Below are 20,081 nucleotides of genomic sequence, written 5' to 3' on the forward strand. Positions count from 1 at the left end.
GGAATGGTTCAAAGCTGCGCCAGGGGAGGCTCAGGCTGGACGTCAGGAAGCACTTCTTCACCGAGAGGGTGGTCAGACACTGCAACAGGCTTCCTGGGGCGGTGGGCGATGCCCCAGGCCTGTCAGTGCTTCAGAGGCGTTTGGCCAATGCCCTTAGTAACAGCTTTAACCCTTGGTCAGCCCTGAAGCGGTGTCAGGCAGCTGGACTAGATTGTTGTAACTTACTCTATATTAAACTGTTCTGTTTTATAGTATTGTACTGTATTGTATTGCATTCCATCCTGTTCTGTTCTGTTGTATTGTATAGTATTCCATTATGTTCTAATGTGTTCTGTTCTGTTCTGTTCCATTCTATTGCATTGTGTTCTGTTCTGTCCTGTTCTATTCTATCCTGTTCTTTTTTCTGTTCTGTTCTATTCTATATTCTATTCTGTTCTATTGTATTCCATTCTGTTCTGTTCTGTTCTATTCTGTTCTGTTGTATTCTATTCTGTTATGCTGTATTCTGTTCCATTTGATTCTGTTCCTTTCCATTCTGTTCTATTCTATATTCAATTCTCTTCTTTCTGTTCTCTTTTGTTCTTTCTGTTCTGTTGTATTCTGTCCTGTTCTATGCTATTCCATTCTATTCTGTTCTGTTCCATTCTGTTCTGTCCTGTACTATTCTGTCCTGTACTGTTCTATTTTGTCCCATTCTATTCTACTCTACTCTACCCTATCCTATTTCTATTCTATTATATATTCAATTATCTTCTGTACTGTTCTGTTCTGTTACATTCTATTCCATTTTATTCTATTCTACTCTGTTGTGCTCTATTCTATTCTGTTCTATTCTATTGCAATCCATTCTGGTTTATTGTGTTCTGTTCCATTCTGTCTCATTGTAAACTATATTCTGTTCTATATTCTGTTCTGTTCTATATGCTATTCTATTCGATATTCTGTTCTATTCAATTCTATTCTGTTCTATTCTACATTCTGTTCTGTTCTGTTGTAGTATATGTTCTGTTCTTTTCTATTGTATTGTATTCTTTTCTGTTCTATTCTCTTCTCTTCCATTCCATTTGGATCTGTTCTATTCTCTTCCATTCCATTTGGATCTGTTCTATTCTCTTCCATTCCATTTGGATCTGTTCTATTGTGTTTTGTTCTATATTCTATTCTACTGTATTGTATTCTGTTCTGTTTTGTTCTATTTTATTTTATTTTCTTCTGTTCTATTCTGTTCCCTTCTGTATTCTATTCTCTTCCATTCTATATGCTATTCTGTTCTCGCCTGCCCTGCCCTTCCCTTCTTCAATTTTCTTCTGTTGTATTCTATTATATTTTGTTGTGTTGTATTCTGTATTAGATATTCTATAGAATATTATATATTCTATTCTATTGTTCTATCCAATATTCTATTCTAATGTATTCTATTGTGTTCTAATAATTGTATTATGTTCAGTTCAATTCTATTCTGTTGTATTTTGTTCTTTTCTGACCCATTCTGTGTTCTGTTCTGTCACATTCTATATACTGTTCTATTCTATATTCTGGTCTCTTCCATTCTATATTCTTTTCTGTTCTGTTCTATTGTATTCTGTTCTGTTCTATTCCATTCTGTTCTGTTCTCTTCTATTCCATTCCGTTCCATATTATGTTCTATTCTGTATTCTGTTCTCTTTTGTTGTATTCTATTCTGTTCTGTTGCGTTCTTTTCTCTCCTTTGCATTCTCTCCCATTCTATTTTGTTGTGTTCTATGGTGATCTGTTCTGTTCTATTTTCTTTTCTACGTTCCGTTCCATTCTGTTCCAATGTATTTCATTGTTTTCTTTTCCGTTCCAATGTGTACTGTTCTGTGTATGTTCTCTCCTGTTGTGTTCTAATATTTTCTATTCTATTCAGTTGTGTTCTATTCTGTTCTGTTTTGTTCTATTGTATTCTGTTCTGGTTTATTCCATTCTATACTGTTCTGCTGTTCTATCCTCTTCTGTTTATTCTATTCTGTTCCATTTTATTCTATATTCTATTCTATACTGTTCTATTGCATTCTGTTCTGTTTGGTCTATTCCCATTCCATTCCATTCTGTTGTATTTTATTCTGATTTTTTCTGTTATATTCTCTTCTGTTTCGGTCTCTTCTGTTCTCTTGTATTCAATTCCAATTTTTATTCTATTCTATTCTGTTGTATTCTCTTGTATTCTGTTCCATTCTATTCTAATCTATTTTATTCTGTTCTATTTAATTATATGCTACTGTATTCTATTCTGTTCTATTATATTATATTCTATTATATGCTATTGTATTATATTCTGTTCTGTTCTATTGTATTCTCTTTGGTTCTGTTCTTTTCTGTTTACTTCTGTTCTGCTCTATTCTGCTCTATTCTGTTATATTCTGTTATATTCTGTTGTATTCTCTTCTGCTGTTTCCTATTCAGTTCTTTCTTCTGTTTCTTTCTGTTCTGTTGGTTGTATTTTATTCTATTTTGTTCTCTTGTGTTTTATTCTGTTCTCATCTATTTGGATTCCATTCTGTTGTATTCTGTATTCTATTTTATTCTGAAATCTGTTCTATTCTGTTCTACATACGCTTTTCTAGAAGTACTTCACTTCTTACGTTGTAAATCACAGCAAAATTTAAGCTATTGAGTGAATCCTGGAGACACCAAGTGAATACACTTGCATCTCCAAATTTGTACATAATGCAGGTTTGCCTTAGATGTGCTGTTGTGTTTTCACCTTCACTTACATATCATTTCTCTCTGTGTGTTCCCTAACTTAGTAAGTGAGCAGGGCCATGTAAGTAAGCTAGGTTTACTGCTGTCTAAAGCACATTAATACCACAGGTAGTTACAGTTATTTTTAATTGGCTGTTAATATAGCAGGGTTTTGTGGTGCATTTCTCTTTCATCTCACCACCAGCATTTGTATCCACCATTAAGCAAATGTCTCTGAACTTAAGAGTAGTGTTCAGCCTGGTAAAACCAATTTAATCTAGAAAGCAAAGATAAGAATATTAGTGCAAGTTTAAACTGGTATATCTGGGGTTCATCATTTGTCCAGTGCATGCCTATGGGGAGGCATTGTAATACGGAGTCCTGCACCTTTTGCTTGAAGTTTAAGTTATTGTATATTGGGACTGGGTTGTAACAGTGGTAAAGTAGAAGTACTTTGTTTTGTTGGTACAGAAGATTGTCAGACCAGTGGTTATGGTTTTGCAGTAGTATTTGGATATAGCAGCAGACATTTACAGTGTTATACGACGTCTTGTTTGAATGTAGAAATTAACAGTTATTTTATCTTTGTTAATGGCTATCCCCAAATGAACTTTTTAATGCCTAAAGGTAATGAAATTCAATCAGAGCAGGTTTTAATATCCAGTAATGCTCACTTTCAAAAGCACTTTTTGTTTGAATAAGTAAAACAAGTACAGCTTACAGAGACTTTGAGAAGTTTTGAGGTGTAAAGCATTTGGAAGATACTCGGTCTGAAAGGCCATTACTTGTCCCAGTGTCCTCTAATCCCTGGTCATTAGTGAATAATTATTATACTTGGGTAACTTCTACTTTCCCTGCAGGAGCAATGTAGTTTACAAAGTTTTCTATGGCCTTGGAGAAGTGCTTACTCTTTTATGTATGTAGCTATTGACTTCCCTTTACAAATACCCAGCACCAGCCTTTTCGATGGTTAGGTTTCTGTGCCCTTACCTTGTTGTGTCCTGAGACAGCAGTTACTGTGGGGTCAGGGCTGGTGAGGGAGCAACCACCCAATTCTAGCAACTATATAAGAGAATATAGTCATCAGGGGGCCTACTCATGTTTTACAAATTTCTAATTAACATCTTGTAGTTTTATGTAGATAGGGGTGTGGGGTGATGCTAATGCATTTTATATTCTTCAAATCGTGATTCCTAAAATGAGAGACTTTGGTATCTGAACAAATTACCTCATTTTTCTGATGGCCTTTTTTAATCAAGCCAAAGAGTACAGTCAAGGCTCCAGGTCTGGAAGCCTCCTTGTGCTGGTCTGTCTCTCAATATTGATGGAGAAGGCTATCAACAGTCTGTTTCTCTGTATGTGTTTGCTCTCAGGCCTGCCTGGAATGATAGAAATTAATGGAAATGCAGAAATGCAAATGCCAAGTTGGATGGGGCTTTGAGCAACCTGGTCTAGTGGAAGGTGTACCTGCTCATGGTAGGGGCGGGGGGAACTACATGATCTTTAAGTCCCTTCCAACCCAAACCATTCTATGATTCTGTGAAATGCAGGGCTAAAAGGGACAGCAAGAGATGACTTAGTGTATTCCATGGCAGTAGGGGCACAGCTCGACCACCATGATCGTGTTGGTGCCCTCTGCCTGGATGCAGCCAGTGGGTGAGGCCCCTACTCTGTTCACCACCACATCAGTGCTTGTTCAGGAGATGCGCTTCTGATGGCAGTCTAAAGTTTCATCTTGTGCCTTCTCATGGCCAGGTGAGAATGGCTTTACCTTCCCATATTCAAGTGGGACAAGTGAAGCATTTCCTTCTGCACGCGCCCAAAGACCTGCATTTGTGTCTGCTCAGGTGAAAGAGCCTACAAGAGAAAGTCCAGGCAAAGGTGGTTCCCAGCACATCCCAAACAGAAGTCTGTGCTATAGATATGCTACAATCTGTTCTAGCCATTCATTACCCCCATTAGAAATGTATTCCTTATACGCAACCATCATCTCCTGTACGAAAATAAATATTCTAATTTTTATATGCAGACCATGGAAGGTAATTGTCATCTTAATAACTGTTTTGGAATCTGATTTTTGAGTAAAACAGTCTGGTTCTTTTCAGATTTTGCTTGTGTTTTCTAAATATCTGGTGAATTTGTTGTTCTCCTCTGGACTTGCTTCAGATTCATCATACATTTCTTCATCAGTGATGTTCATTATGGCCCCAGCTGAAACCTGGCAAATAAAATGGAATAATTGCTATCATTTGATTTATGACCCTCTTTGTGAATGTTGGGATGAGATTTGTCTTGTTTTGTAACTATCTCACTTTGATTTGTTCAATTTGTCATCCACTGTACATCTCGGATCCCTTAATACAGTATTTCTAGGTATTATCTATATCTATATATATTTCTACATGTATATTGTATGTATAAAAAATTCTCCCCAAATATAGGATGTTGTTTATGTTTTTGAATTTCTGGTTACTGTTTTCTTACAATTTTTGGCTTGGCAAAATGTTTTTTTAATACAGATTGTATCCTCCAAGATTCCCGCAACTCTCCCAACTTGGCATCAATCTCCATATCTTTTAAGTGCGTGCTCTCTTTCATCATTCAGTCAGTTAATGAAAATACCAAAGAGAGCTTGGCTCTGGACAGAGCCATGCAGGACCATATTTGAAATGTCTTTTCATTTTGACACTGAGTCACCAAGGACTGCTTTATTGCAGTTTTTCAGTTAGCTGTGCACCAATCTGGTTATTTCATCTAGACCCTATTTTCATTATTTCCTAAAATAATGTTTTATGTGCTATTGTTTCTTGTTAAAATTAACTTCATGTGAAGCCAGGCACATTTAACTTTTTATTTTTTTCAAGTTTGAAGAAGAAAGTTTGTTAAAAAAGAGAATTTGTGGAATCTCCATCCTTGGAGATATTCTGAAGCCATCTGGACATGGTCTTGGGCAACTGACTTTAGGTGGCCAGCTTGAGCAGGGTGGTCAGACAAGATGACATCCAAAGGTCCTTTCCTACCTCAACCATTCTGTAATTCTGTAAATAAGTCAGCTATTATCTTTCTCATGAAACAGAAGTTTTGTATTCCACACACACACCTTGATTCTAACATTCACAGAACCTTCTTTTATTGTTTGTTACTTTTAAATCATCTTTAGTCTACAGTTTTCTGAATTTATTTTTGCTCTTTCTGCTTACATGTTCTTAGTAAAACTTGGTGCCTGTTTTTAGATGACACCTTTCCAAGGCATTGATATTTCAAGACTGCCACATCAGCCTAGATGGATATCTTGCTATACTCTCTGTCTTTCTCTTTTAGTAACTGCCAATGTTCTAATGTTTCTCTGCTCCTTAGGCTATATCTATAATAGTAAATAGTGCCCAAGAATAGTGATAGTCACTGAGATGGAATGGTGTAACATGTCCCATAATAGTGTTGGCACTTACTTCCCGAGGGAGAGCACTAATTACAGTAGGGCAAAACAGTGCCCAGTGACACTGGTGCTTCTGTCTGTAACTTCTGACTTCTTCCCTGCTGCTTTCTGAGGTTGTTCTGAGCTCTTATTTTTCCCTTTCTGAGAGCTTTCTGGGTGCCGAAGTTACCCCATTACACCAGATGTGCTCATTCTGCACCTCTGTTACTGATCATGAAAAGTCACCTGCACTTCCTCCTTCTGTAATAGACGTCTACTGTGACAAGGGGAAGCCTTCATTTCTGAATGACAAAAGGGAAAAACAATGAGACTTCCTGAACTTCAGAGCAATCGGTCTCCTCTACGTAACATGGAACACTGGTCAAGAACGCTAAAGCTTTCTCCCAGTACTGTTACCAGCATGGTGCCTTTCTGTCTTGGCTCTGTAAGCTGCACTTGAAAGGATCATGCTGTGTTTCATCTACCTCAGACAAGAACATAAAGCTTTATAAGTATGATCTGCCCAGCATCATCCCTGGAACTATCTTTTGTCTTCTCATGCCTTGTCAGCATGGGGCTTTGGTCAAAACTGAGCAGCCCTTCCATAAAGTCTTGGTGTTGTCAGACTGGTGTATCAGGGATGGGGGAAGCCATCAAACAGTCAGAAATCAAGACAAGGACAGTCCACCCTCTTGAACAGGCAAGTTGTCTCAGATAGATACATGATGATGCAAAACTGAACAGTAGTATGCTGTAAAGTCCCCTTAAAAAAGATTTTTCTGGCCTCTTGGACAGATGTCCCAGGGATCTCGGAAGCTGGAGATGACATGCTGCAGAGGCCTTGCTGATTCACACTCTTCATAATGTGCAGTTTTTCCAAAATCCTTAGTGTGACCATTAACCAGTTTTCTGTTTCTCTGAATCTGGTAACAGCTTTGGGTCTTCAATGCTTTTTGTTCCCAGCCTAGATTTCCAAGGACACTTACTCAGCTTTCCCTGTTTGACTCTCCCACTTCTGTGTTGGGCGTTCAAACCACACGATAGCCGTTGCTTCTTCATCATTTTGCTGACTTAATCCAACATTATTTATGCTGTTTCTCATGCCAGCTACAGGCTGCTTGGCATGTGTTGGATTTGACTCTGTGTATAGTCCACTGTCCCATTTTAAGGCAGAAGAAAGTAAATGGATGTCTCCAGCCACATGTCACCCCTTCCTGCTTCAAAACACGATGATAGTGCCTTTCTTGGTGAAGACTGTGCACTCTTGGGATCTGGACTGGCATGATGAATATTCTCTTACCTCAGACACTAAAACCCTCCCAAATGTTGGGAACGCTTAGCCACTCTGAATTCCTTATTTCACCAGTCCTTTTCCTATGCAGTTTTCCGAAGGGTCTCACAAAATTTATTTCAGATTTTGAGCATCATGCATTCAATTTGCTGGATATCTCATCAGCAGTATTAGGGGTAGAGAGGGAACAGGGCTGAATATTGGATACAATGAAATTTTACAGTGGATCCCCAAAGAAGGAAAGAGTGGAGCAGCTGGTACAGATTTAGAATGTCTCAGTAAGCAGGAGTGTGCCAAAGAGCCATGCATGGTATAAAGCACAATTGGTATTTTCTTGACAAGGCAACAAAAAGCCCTCCCTCAGGACCTCAAGTAAGCTTGAGGTGAATTTGAAACCTTCTTTTGAGTATCTCAGATAACCCAGGTCATCTAAAATGGCTCTGGATAATTACTTTTAGGTTCCTGGATTGCTCCAGAATAATTTACTAATGTTGCATTTGCCCCTGGCTTTTATTCTCACCCTTGTGCAGTGCTCTACTACCTGCGGAATGGGGGCTTTCTGGAGACATGTGGAGTGCAGCAGCAGGAACACATCTCACTGTCAGCATGTGAAAAAGCCTGATCCTGCAAGAAAATGTTATCTCCGCCCATGTGCTAGCTGGAAAACAGGAAATTGGAGCAAGGTAACTTCATTCAGAGCTGTGTGTGAACAGTCAGCTTGCTAACTACAGAGAGTAGGGAGTTAAATACTAAATACTTAATTTAAAAAATAATTATTTACTCAGTGAATGCATACATGATTCCCAGTTGACCATTCAGCACTAATTTACTAATTTCCTGACTTAAGTTATTTATGGGTAACACACCTGCTGTGAATTTTGTTCTTCCTGTGTGGGGATCATGCTCATTAACCTTTGCATCTAGAGCTAAAGCGGGGCTCACCATCCATGATGCTAGGGCAGAGCTGCACATCTTTGGATGTGTCACCTTTTTGATCTCTGCCTCCAGAGGCACATCCTAATTTCAAGAAGCAAGTGGGAATTTGGCAGAGGGAATTGGCATGTTCCCACTCACCCTTGCCCACCATGTTATCTCCCTTGTGTGGCATGGGCTGTTGCCCATTCATGTAGCTACTTAAGTTTTGCTTTAACTAAAAACGTATAGGAAGAATGCCTGCCATGGCCTTATTTGGTCCTAGTTACATACACGGACCTGGTCAAGAGACCGAAAAGTGTCCAAGGTGGTAAGCAGAATGCAAGAAATTACATTTGATTTCTTCTATGGTATTGTAAGATGTGTGATGACCACCCGGAAGGACTTCAGTGACTTTTTGGAGCTTTTTACATTTTTTGTCTCCACACTGTCTAGAGTTGGGGCTTCAAACAGTGCGTTATTTTTCAAGACTCAAAAGAGAAAACCTACAACATTCTATTTGAAGTAGTGTTGATATAATAAAGAGAAAGCTCTCTCAAACTTTCTCACTATGTATCATTTTTGCAAACGTTGCCATTAGACTACAGGGCAGATTCATATAAAGAAAAGGTTATAGTTGTTACAAAACCTGTTATATTACTGAGCTTTTTGACACGGAATTGATTTTTACATGAAATACTTGCCTGGTTAGTAAGTCCAGGAAAGGCCAAGACATTACATAACCACATTTAAGTCTCTGAAATTCATTTTAAATGATACATAGACATTCTGCTATCCCAGTTGCAGTAGGGCATATTTCACCTTCATTTTTTCGTCATAAATATTATTGCTTTTGCAATAAGTAGATGATAGTTATGTCACAGAAAGTAACTAGAAATCAGGTTTAATGATAAAATATTATGGGAAACAACTGTTTTAAAATGTCAGTCCAGTTGTGAGGCCAGTGTGAGGCAAAAGGGTTTTCCAAGCAGGCTTTTGTTGTGTTAGCCCCCCTTATTTTCCAGCAATTGTACTATACAAATGTAATTACAATTCATATATAAAAATGGCTAATTTTTGTTCATTTTTGCAAGTGGCAATTACTCATTTCAAACATTTTTAAGGCACCTTATCACATCAAGATGGCTATATTCCCCTGATAGCGTAGCAGAGCTTTCTCTGTTCCTTTACTCTCATCTGATTCTTCCGCTCCCCTAAAAGGAAGGTGCTTCAGACTAGGTCATACAGTCTGAGTTTAATACCAAATATAATTTGCACCTATTTTTGGGGTGTGTGTACTCCATTTCTTGCACAGTCATTTCTGTCCATTGTTTCCACCCAGAGGGGCAGAAACTTCTGTGAACATAAGTATGGACTCCCCTTCCATCTGTCCTTCAGCTCCCAGGGAAAGTATTATATTCAGGTTCTTTGTTCAACTGAAGAATGCTTATTTATGCAAAGGAGAACAGCATCAGTTGTTATATTGCATTATGGCAGTAAAGATGAAAGCTGATCTGAGGTTATTTAGTGGTGTAGGTAGAATTGGCTTTAATTCTGGATGAAGGCAAAAATAATTAAATGTGTATTTGTCCTTATGTTTGGGGTAGCAAATTCAGTTCAGCAGCAGCAGCAGGAGAGGTCCTGGACTTTGATATTTGGTGATAGAACCTGGTGCTGCTGCATGAGGCCTTGGAGCAAGCTCTGGGGAGAAACAGGAGACTGGAAGGGCTTGCTTGGCTCGCCAGTAGTGCTCACAACTGAGAAGATTTTACAGGCTGCTGGTGAGATTCAGGGTTTCTCTATTTTCTTTCCTGTTATGTCATGCCCAGTCTGCTCCTGGGGTATGGATCCTGCTGGTGCCATGGAGGAGCAAGGAGAGTGAGGGTGGGAACTGCTTCTGTGGGATGAATCCACTATCTTCAGGTTTTGCCAGCCTAGGCAGTCTGCTGCCATCCGTAGGCACCTGCCTCTTTCATGGAGAAGAGGTGAAAGAGCTGAAGAAGAAATGAACCCATGCAACTGTACTTCAACTCTCCCCCCTCCCACCAAAATGACTAAAGAACCGACAATTTCCCTGAATACAGGATTCCTTTTTTGTATTTATTGCACTATGACTCTTCCCCTATAACATTTTTTTAAATAGCTTGCAGGATTTCCTAATGAGATATGCTTCTGTGTTACTAATGGATATTCTAGAAAAGGAAGTATTTACATGGCACATTCTGCTTTGCTATGATGAAAACCAGTGTTTAAGCCTGACAACAGATTGTTGTTATGTTAAACTGGTAATTCCCTCTCTGAGTCAGGATGTTCAAAGCTCCAGGCTGTCCTCCTTGGTGACTAGGGAAGGGACCACCCCTCAGCAGAGCATCATTTGGAGATGTGCCCCTTTCTGTTTTGTGTATAGTGCTCTGCTAACTGCAACGGCGGTTTCAAGACCCGAGATGTTCACTGCATTGATGTTCGTGAAAAGCGACTGCTCAGACCGTTTCATTGCCAATTACTTGGATATAAACCACAACTCAACACTAGCTGTAACATGGAGCCTTGCTTGCAGTGGCATGTGGAGCCCTGGAATGAGGTATTGTTCTTTAAAAGAAGCTTTGGAAATGAACAACTACATGTCCGTTGACAGGGACTGTTAGATCCCCTTCAGTTAGGTAAACTTTCTCTCAAAGGCAGGCATACAGCTCATACCACTCAGAGGCTCTGCAGTCCTTGTGTATGGTTACAGCAAAAATTGTCACAGATGATTGTAAGACTTAGTAGAATTATTCTTAGGATTGCTTGTGATAGGCAGCTGGAGCTGTAAATTACCATACCCTGAAAGACAGAAGCAGGTGGCCTGGAAGATTTGTTTTAGCGGTCCTACTTCATCAGTAAATGTGATTAATTCAGACTGATCCTTTTTGCAGCCATGTTAGTGTTGCTTTCTCATTATGATTAAATTTTCCTTTGCAATTTTGGGCTTGAATTTTGTGGGGCCAGAGGCTGAGATTGGGCATAGGAAAAATCTGACTTTTGGGTCATTTCATAATACAAGTCTGTGCCAGCAAACTTATAGGCAGCCAGGCATATATTTATGTCAGTTAAAGCACGTGGTCTGATTTCATTTTAGTGTTTACACCCACTTCGGAAAAAGCACCAGTGTCTGCAGCACTGTGCTTTTGGATTTCAAGGAAGATGATCACATGGCTTCCTTACAGGCTACTGACAAATCACACTTGCCATAAAGAGGAGAACAGGATGCGGCTTTTCTATCACAGCAGTTAGTAAGGGTTGAAAAAATAAGAGTAGCCAACTGATTGCACCCATTTGCCTCTTAAAATACTTCGTAAAAACACTTCTCCAACCTTGGCAGTTGTCCTCATGCTAAGGATACTGGGTAGAATTGGATTGAAAAGGTTCATTTATCAGATGTCAGCTCTAATTCTCTGTCCATAGGGATGCAATTCCTTGTAGGACAGGAACAATGCATTGTTCAAAGTGTATTTGGTGTCTTATTTCATGTCAAGGTATGAAATCTTTTGTGTATTTTAATGCAGACCAAATGAGGAATAGTAAAAAATCAGTTGGTAAGTAATACTAGAACATGGACAGAAGAATGTTTAAAAAAATAACCTGGGTCACTATCTTTGTATGCTGCTTTTATTGCCAAATAGTTAATTTATTGTATGGATTGGGTGAATTTTAATGTCCCCAAATGCCTCATAAAAATGAGATGCTGCATTTCATGAACTTGTACTGCCTTCAGTAAATATTACAGATTAATCTTGCAGATACGTGACTTCAGTCCCATTCTAGTTAGAGAAGTTACTGTTGTCAGTGGCACTGCATGAGCAGTTCTGTGTTTTCTGTTCTATGTTGCCACCTCCGTGCTGTCCTATATTCCTTGCATTAATACATGTCAGGGACAGCTTGCCCCCAAGTATTTTGGACCAATAATGGCTTCTTCCTTGTTTCTTTCCAAGCATATGATGAAAGAAATGCCTCAGTGTGGAGCTTTTCTTCACATCTGGACTGTAAGACTCGATGTGCAGGCTAGCCTGTACAACTTTCTAAATTACATGGGTCAGTGACATGTTTCTTGCTACCTGTGGGTCCACATTTCTAAATTAAGAACATTTCCTATGGTCTTTATGGTCTGTTTCTAGATTCTCATGTGTTCCAACTTCTCTTCTTATGGGTTTGTGCATCTCTTCTGTTAGTGTTCAAGGACATGTGGTGGTGGCCAGCAAAAACGACATATCTACTGCCCAGAAGGCGGCTACTGTGACTGGACAAAAAGACCTAATGCCACTGCATCATGTAACAAGCAACCTTGTACGCAGTGGATTAACCAGGCATGGGGCCCGGTAGGATTCATTACTTTCTTGTTTTATTTGTTGTCGTGAGTTGGCCCCATTTGGTCATATTATCCACTTTGTGGACCTCAGTGCCTATGGCAAGTAGTTTCTTACACACAGCTGCAGCAACAACAGGAGATCTTTTGAAAATATTACTAAACATTTCAGAGCCAACCCATCTCAGTTCTTTCAGGTGACAGACATGGTACCTTTTGCTTTTTGTTGCTGCATTAGATGATGGTGGAGGGCTGCAGCTTTTTTCCTTTTCTAATCAAAAAGGAGATACCATTGATACTCTTCCATTACTCATTTGAAATTTTTCACTGTTTGAGACTATTGGCAGTGTGGGGGACACCCTTGAAGAAACTTTGTGGAATATTGGACTTGCCCACACAAACAGAAATTCTGAATTTTGAGCAATAGCCTTCTATTTTGGCATCTGAAAATCCAGTTGATAAACATGAGGTGTATCTTTGGGGAACCTTCCAGTATCCACAATATATGTTTAGTTACAAAGAACTGGGATGTCTAATAAAGCTTTCCCTCCTGGTTCCTTAATAAACCTATTCATACATCGCAAATACTCCTCACAGCAGAACAGAACATTGAAGGAACACCAAAAGCCAGGAGCCACAAGTAAGGAAACAATGGAGAGTTCTTTAACACAGAAAATTTAATGAGCTCATTTTGACATACAGCCATTAAATAGACTATGAGTATAATGTAAGGTAGAGTTAGTGTGAGTCTGACACTTAAATATGGAAGTGAAAATGTTGAGACATGTGTAAAATAAGCAACTGAATACCAAAATGTATAGCAACTGTTTTACTGGTTTATTAATCCCATTTATTTTACTTTACAAAAAAAACTATTTTAAACATTAATCTAAAGTTGCTGCAAGAGTGCCTAAGATCTTTTAATGTACTTCACACCACTAATATTGTGACTTATGCACAGAGTTATACATTAGAGAGAGGATAATTTGCAGAAGAATTAAGGAGATACCAGTCCTGTCTTCATCTCTTGCACTTCATTAGCTGGCATTCTCTATCTGATGAAGTATTTACCTGGCTGGCCACTATTTATCTGAAGAGAAAAAAACAGTTTTAAATTAACTGGAATTATCAAATGCTCTGGGGTGTTGGAAGAGTTAAGTACATTTACACAATAGTACAGGAACATGTTTTGAAAATGTTCTTTTTTTATGGCCATCTGTGTACAGTCAGAACAAGCAACTGGCAGTTGTTTTGTGGTCATAAAGAAAGGGTAACCACAATGTGAATGTCACCAAACAAAAAACATCTCACTTAGCTTTTTTTAAATCTTCAGCTCAGTCATTTCTAGTCCTAGCATTGTGATTGATTATTCATGTTTAATTTAGATACTGAGAAAACACAGGAAACACAAAATGTCAATGTGCAGTACTAATTTGGATTACTACTCTCCTACTTTGTAAGACTGACATTTCAGATCATCCTCATCCTCCTCTGTAGAAAACAGCCCTCTGACCTTGGTGACACATTCTGAGGTGCTGTGTTTTTACTATTTAACCCTCCACTGTATCCAGCCAAATCTGGCTGTGATGCACCATGGAGGTGTCTGGATGGAGAATACAGTACATAAAGTATTTTAGTGTCATTGGTTCTGGATCATACGGCATTTTTAGCTTCCCATGACATTACAGCTCAAATACGGGTATATTACACAATTTCCATGTAAAAGACACTTATATATGTTAAAAATTACTCTCTTTCAGTGCACCGCTTCTTGTGGAGGGGGTATTCAGCAAAGAACTGTGAAGTGCATGAATATAGAAACTAATGAAACAGAAGGTGACAGTACATGTGTGGATAAACCCAAGCCGACAGAGTATCAGAAATGCAATCTGCAAGAGTGCAGGAAAAGTACAGGTATGGTAATACACTTGCATCTGGCAGTTTCCAAAAAGCTCTACATTTGTGCTAAGAGTCTGCAAAAACTGGGAGCTGACGCAATTTGTCAGCTTGTTCTGAAAACTACAGGGTCAGTAATTATAGGTCATCCTAACCTGCTACTGCTCAGCTGTAATATTGGCAGAATTACGTTGTCATGTTCTGCAGCCCTGCTGGCCTTGTGTTGCCATAATGGGGAAGCATCCCCTAACTTATGATGCCACAATTAAATGAATAGGTCTGCTTGTGTTGACCTGTTTCAGGTAACTCACAGACTGCTTTGAAGGCTGTGGAAGGACATGCTGTGAGTCCAAACAGATGCTATTTCTTAAGGTAGATGCCCCTATGAGAACTGCAAATTCTGGACTAGAAGTGCAAGCAAGCTAAGCAAGGCAGACACTGTAAGAAAAATCTGACTGGCAGTGAACACATACAGTCTTGGCACTATGAATTTAGTGTCCACGGGGTTTGACTGTCTCCAGAAGATGTGGAAAGAAGTCCTCTTGTGACTCAGGGTGACCTGTACTTCTCTCCTTCAGAGGTCCAGGAGCCCAGTTGTGTAGATGGTTAGTAACCCAGAAAATTGGCGGGGGAGCGGGGAGTTTACGGAAGGGTATCCTTATCTGTAGTCTGCATACTGCAGTATCCAGCAGATACCCTCAGGTGAGAGCAGCAACAGCTCTGAGTACTTCTGGAAGAGCTTTCAAAGTCCTTTTGGAGGAGGATTCTGTACTCTTAGGAAGTCAGCAGTTAAGGGTCCAGTATGGCAGTGAGACACGAGGTTGAGTTCTGAGGGCAGTGCGGATCTGGCATACACTTCAGAGTGATGCATCACTCCTCCTGTTGTTTTGCCAAAGGGTTGAATTGCTGTGCTTATCTCATGTCCCTCTCGTGTTCAGGACAGACTCAGATAAATATTACCTATGCAGATTAGTAATAGTTATTTCTGTGAATGAAAGTTCAGGGGGCTAGTAGAACATAAGAAAGGCAGCCCAATATTGCGTCTCCAGCAATGGCATCAGAAGGTGCTACTTAGGGGGAATACAGGAGTTTAGTCCTTTTGTGTGATTCATTTCCATGGTACTCCTCCAGCATTTCCAGCTGACATCCATTAATACGTTGCGTCCTTTCTTGAGCCTGCAATGCTGTCTGCTTCCACCCCGTCCTGTGGCAGCAAGTTCCAGGGGAACGGCTTTCATCTGGTTTAAACTACCCTTCTACTAGTTCCATTGAATTTGCCTAGTTCTAGTGTTGAGAGATTTGCTGAACAACAGCTTGCATTCGGCTAATACGCCAGCTTCCTGCTTTTGCAGACCTTGACTGTCCCCATACCCATCTCTTCTCACAGCTGAGGACCCCCATTTTGTAGTTTCTAACTAAATCCGGCACATCTCAGTTTATTAAAGCTACCACAGACCTATCAGCACCATAATATAAACAGTACCAGTCCCTGTCTTATCCTGGTGCTGCAGAGCTGGCAGTATAGCCAAGCTGAACAAGTAGTTGCATGTGCCTTGCCTGTGTAATTCTGTGCGCCTTGCATGGCTCTCCAGCGTGCTGCCAACCCATTGCACTTGTCTTAAATGCACTATTACAAGAATGCAAAAGTACCAGACTCACAAATCAGTGTTGCTAGACTTTCTCTGGCAGTTCTTAAAAGCAGACACATTAAAGTGAAAAACATAGATCAGCTGTGTCTGCTGCAGAAGTGAAGCCTCACTGAACAGTAATAAAAGAGTGCTATATTTTCCAAGACAGAAGGTCATGTGAAGTTTAATAGGACATGTTCACTTAAAAGTCTTAAAATTTCAGGGGGACCAAGATGACCTTTACTAAAAAGGAAGAGAAAGCTCTCATAAATAAGACCCTTAATAGGCGTAAAGCAGTTTAAAATCCTAGAACTGCAGATAATCTGTCAGCAAAAACATAGCTAATTCTCTCATTTCTCCACCATAGGGCTACCCGGCTGCAGAGACCAGCTGTCGGTTCACTTCTGCCAGAGGCTGAAAGGCATTGGCAAATGCTTGCTGCCGTCAATACAGACTCAGTGCTGCTTCACGTGTAGTCAGCCCCAAATCCGTAAGAAAGCAAGATACTGGGGTCAGCGAGGCCTCAAACAACAAAACTACACTAAATCTAGAAGAAAATCACCTCAAAACCGAGAAAACAACAACCAAGCTGCTCAGCACTAGCTGTTTTTTATCTAGTTGCTTTGATTAGGGCTTCTGTTTACAGGATTTATGTTCCTTCTTTTTTTTTTTTCTGAACCATCCAACATAAATGAAAATCTATGACCAAAACAGGGAAAACATGTCCCTTTGGGTTATCAGTCCAAATTTACCGCTTCAAATTTTTCTCTGTAACAGTCCAAAATGTGCAACATAATTTGCAGTGTACCAGCAGATAGTACTTCTTAGGCATGCATAGAGGCTAGAGACAAGCTTGCAAGAATTTTTTGATTTTTTAAAATTAATGTTTTACTTGTTTTTTCTTCCATCTCTTTTCCAAAACCCACTTGAAACAGCAGCACCACTTTGAGTGCTGAGTGAAGGCGGCTGATGGGGCACCAGACACAGACCTGCACTGTCAGCCAGATCCCACAGTGCTCACTCACTTCTCTGTTATTAGGAATCAAGGTGAAGTGGCAGTTTGCTCACTTCATAAATTTAAACACAGAGTTTTGTAATAACCAATTATGATATGCAGGCTGAATTGAAACATTGGGTTTTTCAAAAGAAAAAATGTTAATTTAGTACTTGAATGAACCTCCAAAGGGTACCTCAGCAACAGCCTGTCCTGGTCAGTTTTCTTCTGCTACAGGTAACTTGCTGTAACCTGAAAACCCCACCAAATATGGGATGTTAAGTTGCTGAATAAGTTTTAAGCAACATCTCTTGGTACCGTGAAAGCAAAGCTGCTCGCATCTACCACCTTTACAGATAGATTGTAATTCACACCAGTGTTCAGTGACAGAGCTATCATTTTATCCAGTATGTCCTAGTAGAGTGCAAGCTCACATCCACAAGACTATCACCTCACTCACAGGAAACTTCACTCCAGTGCAAATCCATCCATCATAGTAAGGGTGAGGGCACCTGGGACAGGAGCCTGAGACCGAGAGCATCTGCATACCTCTGGGCCTCAGGTATTAGGAGAGCACCAGCCAAATAGTGTATCTCTTCTGCTATTGAAGAAAATGGCAGAACAAACTTCAGGGACACCAGAATGGACCCTTTGAAGCAAAACTGGGCATCTTCAAAAGAGCTGCACAGAGTCTGACATTTAGATTCCATTGAGATTCAGTAGGACTTGGACACCTAGGTTCTTCGTGCTCTTTTGAAAATCTCAGATTTACTCCCTAGCTAACTGACAATTTGAGATTGTAATACAGGGAAATGTCACATTTTATGCAGTGTAGAGCGAGATGCATAGCCATGAATGCAAGTGTCACTATGGTTACAGAGCTATGACTAACAATAGCCCTATTTCTAGACAGACCTTCATGAAAGTTGATAGAAATATTTGGGCCGGGCTATTATGTATTAACCTAATGATGGCCACAGGTCTAATTGTTCTTTTTCATAGGTTGACCTTTACCTAAGGGCTTACTTCTTCACTTGAAGTCTCTGGGAGTTCAGGATATGCAGCATGGTAAGGTTAGATTTATTAACCTCTGTGATGGCAATATAACCCCAGTTACAGGTGCTGATAAAGCTTAAAATCCACTGTTAAAAATATGGTGCTAGTATAACAGACATGGGGGATGACTTACAATGGTGCGTGTGCATGCATGTGTGTACATACCACACATGCAGGTACTCTTTAAATAATATGTGTCTATGGTGTTGCTGGACAATGCCAGACACACTGCTTTTTAAGTTTCACGGTGCACTTATGTCTTTCTGAGGTCCTGAATGGCTACTGACCCTTTAAGCAATAGATACCTGGGCACTTCTTGTTCCACTGAACACAGAAATATTGAGTCATGCGAAGGAGTGGAGGTGTCCCGTCTGATTCAGGAAGTGTTTGGGCAGGTCCTGGCCTCACGCTGCATTGTGCAGGGCAGAGCCTGTACTGCTTCATCCAGCTAGTACAATGCACGCTGATGGCCAAACATCCTAGACTGGTGGACAGTGCAGATGCTTCTGACGTTCCCAGAAGCATCTTCTAGGATTTGGGCAGGACCAAGTTAGTTTCACTTCAGAGTCAGACTTTTCTGTGCTCAGAAGTACCTGCAATGTTTTATCCACGGATGTCAGCAGAAGTGGGCCATCAGGTATGTGAGCGAATGAGAAAGGAGCTGACCGAGTGGATGTAGTGCAAGTGGGAGGAGGAGTGCCTGGCAGGGTGGTCCTTTCCAGTGCTCCTTATGGCTAGTGTGCAGTAAACCCATTTATGGCTTCATTGTTTTCTTGGGGAGCTGTAATTTCGTTTGAAATGGATAAAAAGATAAATTATATTATGGACATTAGTCAAAATATTTTTTCTACCCAGGGAAGCACAGTCATCACTGTTGCTCAACTTAAAGCTTTAGGGAAAAGGCTGTGACAAGAACTGTTTTAACAGAGCAGTGCCACTGCTGTATTTTACATAGGTTCTTACATTGCACTGATCAGCCTAATATCTCTTCTGTGCTAATAATATGTGCAGTCATCTCTCCCATCCATTAAGATTCCTTCCTTACGACATAATTATTTTTAAGTACAGGTGGATTTACGATCCTAACCCAGATGGTCACTATTCTCAAAACTGAATACAGTATTAAGCACCAAGGTATAAAACCATTATATTATCATATTAGCCTAAGACACATCAGCTTCAACAGGTTGCTCAGGAAGAAACTTGTATTTTGCATATTCGCTGCTTGTTTGAACTTTAAAAGGTTTAAAAAGCAAACTATGACGACATATTTGTTTCAAGCTTCAATAAATGGCATTGCTTACGTCTATTGTTTCTGGTGTTTTATGTTTCCAGTGCAGGAAGATTCATATGATAGAATTCCAAGGAAAAATAAGCTTAGAAAGTATCTTTGTATTCAAGGGGAATCCTCATAATTGAGGTATTTTGATGCTTGATATTGCAACGTAAAGGAGATAATTAAAAAGAATGAGGGAAAAAGTAGCGGAAAAAGGTGCTTAGTAAAAATACACATTAATAGGGTTAGTTATTTCCTATGAAACAGATGACATCTGGCCACTTCTAGTCCAAGCAGATGTGCCTTATGTCCTTGACAGCAGATGTGTGCTTGTCTGTTGTGTCTGTTGAGGGATGTATTTGTTTTCCTTGAAGAGCTGTATACAATATGATGCCCACTCACCACCCACACCACCCTGGAATCTTACCAATATTCAAATTTTGCAAGTACTGCTGATGCTGATGCCCAGAAACTTAATCACACTAACCCTGTTCCTTGGCATGCAGCCCAGGAGCACAGGCATCGCAGCTGGGCATATGTGCTTGGGTAGAGAGCACCATCGGTTTGC

The 20,081-nt window shown here is 39.9% G+C and overlaps 1 protein-coding gene across 2 annotated transcripts in view; it reads left to right on the plus strand.

Moving 5' to 3' along the window:
• ADAMTS12 (ADAM metallopeptidase with thrombospondin type 1 motif 12) overlaps positions 1-19,540 on the plus strand; it is a 163,703-nt gene extending 144,163 nt beyond the window's left edge. The window contains exons 20-24 of one of the 2 annotated variants that reach the window (XM_040580499.1): positions 7,940-8,092; positions 10,729-10,902; positions 12,530-12,676; positions 14,424-14,577; positions 16,555-19,540. In XM_040580499.1, the coding sequence (XP_040436433.1) occupies positions 7,940-8,092; positions 10,729-10,902; positions 12,530-12,676; positions 14,424-14,577; positions 16,555-16,790 (864 nt within the window). In that variant the 3' untranslated portion in view covers positions 16,791-19,540. The remainder of the gene's footprint in view (positions 1-7,939; positions 8,093-10,728; positions 10,903-12,529; positions 12,677-14,423; positions 14,578-16,554) is intronic. The other variant, XM_040580500.1, reaches the window with a different exon arrangement.
• Positions 19,541-20,081: the final 541 nt, after the last annotated feature.

The sequence above is a fragment of the Falco naumanni genome, chromosome Z (assembly GCF_017639655.2).
Source record: "Falco naumanni isolate bFalNau1 chromosome Z, bFalNau1.pat, whole genome shotgun sequence".
Taxonomy (NCBI): domain Eukaryota; kingdom Metazoa; phylum Chordata; class Aves; order Falconiformes; family Falconidae; genus Falco; species Falco naumanni.